Source organism: Alosa pseudoharengus, unplaced genomic scaffold (genome assembly GCF_046254945.1).
Source record: "Alosa pseudoharengus isolate Yale_2024_CS ecotype anadromous, Long Island Sound unplaced genomic scaffold, YU_APseudo_1.1 YU_APseudo_1.1_scf_23, whole genome shotgun sequence".
Lineage (NCBI taxonomy): Eukaryota > Metazoa > Chordata > Actinopteri > Clupeiformes > Clupeidae > Alosa > Alosa pseudoharengus.
Window position 1 is genome coordinate 11,580,351 of NW_027468685.1, and position 6,418 is coordinate 11,586,768.

The 6,418-nt window shown below is 48.9% G+C and overlaps 1 protein-coding gene across 8 annotated transcripts in view; it reads right to left on the bottom strand.

The window, feature by feature from the left end:
• macf1a (microtubule actin crosslinking factor 1a) overlaps positions 1-6,418 on the bottom strand; it is a 195,251-nt gene that overhangs the window by 131,852 nt on the left and 56,981 nt on the right. Inside the window, exon 1 of one of the 8 annotated variants that reach the window (XM_076301485.1) lies at positions 4,979-5,533. The exons of the other annotated variants lie outside the window; for them this stretch is intronic. Within the exon in view, the coding sequence (XP_076157600.1) occupies positions 4,979-5,087 (109 nt within the window). The 5' untranslated portion in view covers positions 5,088-5,533. Of the gene's footprint in view, positions 1-4,978; positions 5,534-6,418 lie in introns of those variants that run through there. 8 annotated transcript variants of the gene reach the window in all.

The window sequence follows — 6,418 nt, forward strand, 5'->3', positions numbered from 1 at the left end:
TCTCAGAGGCGGTCAGTGAGTCAGTGAGCACACACTTCAGGACTTCAGAACCACCGTTGGGAGTGACCAGAGGAACCGACTGTCGAGAGCCATCACTGAACTACGAATCAGCGCCAATTAGCATCTCTCCCCTCACCAGGCTCATCTAAGCGTGGCAACACAACGACAACATAAACAAAACAGTAAACACGCACTCCACTGAGAGACTTAAGCATCACACTTAAGACTTAAGCATATCAACAACGTACAGGCGTGTGTGTGACTACTGACCGGTGTGTGTGTGTGTGTGTGACCTGATGAAGTGGTTTTTAATCTCACAGCAGGCTCACCCTTATCTAACAGCATAACACATCCACACAAACACACACACTCTCAGAACTTCACGCTTGCTCTCTCTCGTTCAAGCTGCAAGTCGTGTTGGGATAGTCCATCTGTGAAATCCACACACTCGTCTCTCTCTCTTCTCTCTCTCTCTCTCTCTCTCTCTCTCTTCTCTCTCCCACGCTTGCGCTCTCTTCCTCTTTAAGGAGTGATGCTGTAGTATGCGCCTCCTCCTGTCAAGCTCGTTGCTCTCCTCCCGTCGGCCCCCATGATCCCCCTTTCCATCCGTTTAACATCCGTGCAGTGTGCCCGTCTGCTTCTCCTGTCGTTCGTGCCTTTCTCTCCCTGCCTCCCTCACTCCGTGTCGGTTGTCGTGCGCGGTGTTCTGCTGCTCCAGCTCTCCCCAGGCCTCTGGACTAAAAATAACGGAGTGAGCTTACGCTCCTAATACCACACAACGCTTATCCCTCCCTCTCCCTGTCTGTCTGTCTGTCTGTCTGTCTCTCTCTCACACACACACACACTCTCGGTCTCTCTCTCAGTCTCTCTTTCCAGTTATCATGACTAATCTCTCTCTCTCCCTCTCTCTCTCTCTATCTCTCTGTCTCTTCCTCGCTCATTCAGCACTCTTGCACAGCTTCGGTCTCCTCACGTCCACCTAATGGCCTTTATGTTTTGTTTTGCTTTGTTCTGGTTGTTTTTATGTGTTTCTGGAGGCCTATTCATTTTGCCCTCACTGATTGGATCCTCAGTTCCATGAGTCCAAGTCCGTCACCGTGTCTCTGATTGGTTGAATGGGCTGTCTGGTGCTGCCCTACAGATAGCGTTCATCCCCAATACTACACTGTTTCTCTTTCACTTTCCCCTGGCACTCATCCCCCTCTTTTCCTTTCTCTTTCTCTTTCCCTTTCTCTTTCTCTCCAAATGCTCAAGGCCGTGATGTACAGGACAAGAGTGTCCGTCTGGAGATGTGGTTATTAAGACGTCCATCTGAACATGGCTAATATCACCCAAACAATCCATAATTACAGCCGACCCCCTAGGCCCACATGTCCATCATCAGATTACTGCAGATTCAATTTGACCACATGTGACCACAGCCATGTTACTGGGGTTAGGGGCAGGGCAAATATCATTAGCCCACACCAACATCTGGAGCACTGGCTCTCTCACACACACACATACACACACACACACACATTGCAGGACACGTGTACATAATGCTGAGAGATCTGTCAAGCAGTCCAACTGCACCAGGGCCAATATGCTTTTCTATCATTCCTCCCATGAGCACTGGGGTACCATTCACAAAAGCACATTATGATTAAGAAAATAATGTAGAAGAATCCCTCCTAAACCAGTTAAATGAGTTAAATTATTCACACATACGATCTTTTACAAGCTTAACGCTTAATATCCAACATCTCTTCTCCAAAGGGGGGGTGAAATATATAGTTTGTCTGTACATCATCCCTGGCAAATAAACCCAGAAATGTCCATTTCCCTCAGCACCTCACCCCACCAGTGCAACTACAGGAAGTCAGAACCAGTACCTGACCCACACAGAGAGCGTTTGAAAAGCACACACAGCCATGTGGTCACTTACACGAGATGCAGTAAAAGCATTAGCTGGAAGAGGCTCATCAGTGGGCCTCCTGCGGGAGCTGGACTGGGCGTTCTGGGCAGGCGTGGGGAGGAGTCACCCCCTGCAGGTGCTGCTCTGCTATGACCAGCTCGCAAAAGTGTTGCATACGTGGTGCGCACACCAGGCGAAGAGGTGGCCACTGTGCGGTTTGCAGGCACACACACACACACACACACACACACACACACGCATGCACACACACACACACACGCACACAATTACACACTTACGCACACACACACACACACATGCACACACAAACTTACACACACTTACGCACACACACACACACACACACACACACACACACACACACACACACACACACACACACACACACACACACACACACACACACACACACACACACACACACACACACACACACACACACAATTACACACTTACGCACACACACACACACAACACACACACAGACACACACACACACACACACACACACACACACGCATGCACACACACACACACACGCACACAATTACACACTTACGCACACACACACACACACACACATGCACACACAAACTTACACACACTTACGCACACACACACACACGCACACACACACACACACACACACACAATTACACACTTACGCACACACACACACACAACACACACACAGACACACACACACACACACACACACACACACACACAGCCCTGAGTGGAGCTTAAGCTCACGTTCATTGCAGCAGGAGCTGCTGCACAGACAGGTAAACACAGACCGAGTCTGAGGACACACACATACAGAGAAAGTCTGTCTGAGCAGGAGAGAGGGTCTGTGTGTGTGTGTGTGTGTGTGTGTGTGTGGGGGAGGTAGAGATATGACTGAAAAAGGTCTTTGCAGAGTGAAATCATGTCTATTTCAGGCTTTGTGCCTCATTCCTTATGCATGAGAAGGTGTATGAGGACAGAACCCCACTGATGCATGTAGCACACACACACACACACATAAAAATGTATACACACGCACACCGATACACCGCCCCCCACACACACAACCCCACCTCTACCCGCACACACACAGCTGTTAGACTCCACCCTGACCAGCCCAGTGATCCGTTACACTGTTGGCTTCCTGTTAAAGCTAAAAATAAATGAAGGTATTCTTCAATCCCTCATACACCCCACTTAGACATTTTCTGTGTGGTCAGACTTGATTAGGTAGCAGACAAGCTAACAAAACTGCCCACTCATCAAGACTTTAGCGGAGTCCTTTTTTGGTTTGGTGAGTGTTTCACTGAGAGTGTAACACTCATGCAAAATATGCTCAGAGCCTAAGAGACACCTTACATAACTGACTGCAAACACACACAGACAGATTGTCCTAAAAGCTTTGCATTTGCCTGACATAACCCAGCACATCAACTTCACTGGTCCAGAGAGAGAGAGAGAGAGAGAGAGGAATCAGAGAGAGAGAGAGAGAGAGAGCGAGAGAGAGCGAGAGAGAGAGAGCGCTCAGGGCATTGGCACACAGCTGGCTGGTCCTTTTTCAGATATTTTCCAGTTCTGTACTAGCTCAGTTAGCTTAGCCAGTACTTTAACAGAACCCATGAAACAGAAAGGTCAGTGTCTGTGTATCTGTGTGTGTGTGTGTGTGTGTGTGTGTGTGTGAGTGTGTCTTGGAGAGCTAGAGCAGATGGAACATGCCCCAGGGCTGCTGATTCTTTATCAATTAATTCGATTGCACACGACATGACACACTTCTCAGACTCACTCACACACACACACACTGACACATCAGCAAACATGATACTTCCACACTGACCACCTCTCCACACACACACTCACACTCATCCTAGAGTTTGAAGATAATATTGAAAGTCTCACACACACATTCACCAACGTCAAATTCCAAAACACTGAACAGACATCTCTTACTGCATTGATATCTACAGGGACAGGTTCATTAGCATGGGCTGATAGTGGTCATTGTAATCCACCACAAAAAGAGATCAGTGAGCAGCACACTGACATTTGAAAACACACACACACACGGGACTTCCATCCAACATACACAAACACCCAGGCCTTCCATCCAACATACACGCACACACACACATGCCACCACGTTCCGCTGAGCTCTGTGACGTCTCAGTCACACTCCAGAAGGATGTTTGTAAATAGCATTATTAGCGCTTAAGTGCATTGCTGTATGTCAATCACACACACACACCACTGCAGTACTGTACGTCTCTAGCAGTAAGCTGGCACATGACGACTTGAGTAGATTATGAAAATCACGTTTCTGTCTTGAATAACATGGTAAACAAACTTCCCCACGCATTTCACACCCAGAGGGCCCTAGAGGCATAGCATGGTACTAACATACTGTACGTACAGAGAAGGTCTGTCTGAGCAGGAGAGAGGGTCTGTCTGTCTGTGTCTTTGTGTCTTTGTGTGTGTGTGTGTGTGTGTGTGTGTCTTCATATTCTGTCATACTCTTTTGAGGCAGGCTCTGAGTGAACAGCTGAGTTTCAATAGAGACTAAGTGCCCCGGCAGCAGCTGCATTACAACACACAAAGAACGCGTGTACACACACACACACACACACACTAAATATCATCCTAAATATATAACACATCAGATGATAAAGTTTCCCCATCACTCCCAGTCCCAGTGGCTTAGACATGCAGAGCACAAGACCCTGCAGTCACATCAAGACACATGGGACTCCATGAGAGACCAGACCAAAATGGTGAGTGAGTGAGTGACCCCTTGTGTGTGACCTCATGTCCGGTTGTCTGTGTTGCTCTGGAAACACATGTGTGTGTGTGTGTGTGTGTGAGTCTATGAGCATTTACCAGTCTGTGTGATAGTCTGGAGGAATGAGTGATGAGATGGCGTGTGTATGACTATAGAGTTTTGCATTCTACACGTCTATAGATGTGTGGAATTATGGGTCATGCATGTGAGTGTGTACATTAGTGTGTGTGTGTGTGTGTGTGTGTGTGTGTGTGTGTGTGTGTGTGTGTGTGTGTGTGTACCTGCGTGGCGAGCTCGACGTCTGCGGTACAGCCACACCCCAGCTGCCGTGAGGAAGTGCGCCGCAATGAACAGAATGGGGGTGACAACAGTGGGGTCCAGGGGATCCATCGCACGCCCTTACACACACACCCCGCTAACAATCCTGAACTCGAGGACGGAATCCCTCACACTCCGTCGTGCAGCCACTTCCTCTCACACACACGTACGCACCCAGAGCCCCACAGCCACACACACACACACACACACACACACACACACAGTCCAGGGATCCAGCAGTAGCCAAGGTTCATGGAGGTCCAGCAGGAGAGTGGTGCCCATTCACCAACGTGGCATTTTATCTCCGTTTGCCCGTCCAGAGGCGCGTCCTGCCTGCCAGCATCTCTTCCTCTTTAACTTCTCTCTTCCAGACCACGTCGCCCTCGCCAGCCGCCGTAACAAAAGAAGCTTGTCGCTCAAAGTTCTCTGCAACTCTCTCCAACTTTTCCCTCTACAAGGAACTAACTGCTGAGACTAATCATCATAACTGAGGCTCTCTCCTTCTTCTAACTCCAATGCTCCCTCTCTCTCTCTCTCTCTCTCTCTCTCTCTCTCTCTCTCGTCCCCCTTCTCTCTCTCTCTCTCTTTCCCCCCTCTCTCTCTCTCTGACGCTCTTACACTGAATTCCTTTCCTGTGAAACACGTTGCCGGCTTTGACCGTTGCTCAGAAAACACTTACAAAGCCGTGACTACGGCACGAGAATGCACAGAGATGGTGAGTGTGCATGTGAGTGTTTGTGGGGCTCTAAGTGTGTGTGTGTGTGTGTGTGTCTGTGTGTGTGTCTGTGTATGTAGGTGTGTGTGCCTGCGAACGGCTTCCCATAGAGAAACCACAGAACAGACATCTCTTCCGCACTGGGAGGATTTCGTCATGTGCATGTGGTGTGAGTTGAGTGTGTGAGTCTGTGTGTGTGTGTGTGTGTGAGAGAGTGAGTGTGTGTGAGAGAGAGAAAGACAGAGAGACAGAGAGAGAGAGAGAGAGAGAGAGAGAGAGAGAGAGAGAGAGAGAGAGAGAGAGAGAGAGGCTGTTGGCCCCTGGTATGTTTGTGGCTGTGTATCTCTGTTGCTAAGAGTAAGCTCTTCCATTCCCTTTCCAGCTCTACTGGCAGCCATCTTTAGAGGACACACTCTCCCACGCAGTCTCTGTCCCTCTGTCTCCCTCTCTCCCTTCAATCCACCGTTGCCCAGACACAGAGACATCGAGGATTACACCTCCACACCACAGTATCAAAGCGCAAACGAGTGTGTGAGAATTTGTCTCTCGGTGGTCAGAAGCGTCACAAATTCTTACGAAGCCATAATAAGATTGTGTGTGTGTGTGTCTGTGTGTCTGTCTGTGTATGACAGTAGGATGCATCACAGGCCAGTGACTCAGCAGGACTCAGCAGACAGAACAGTAGATT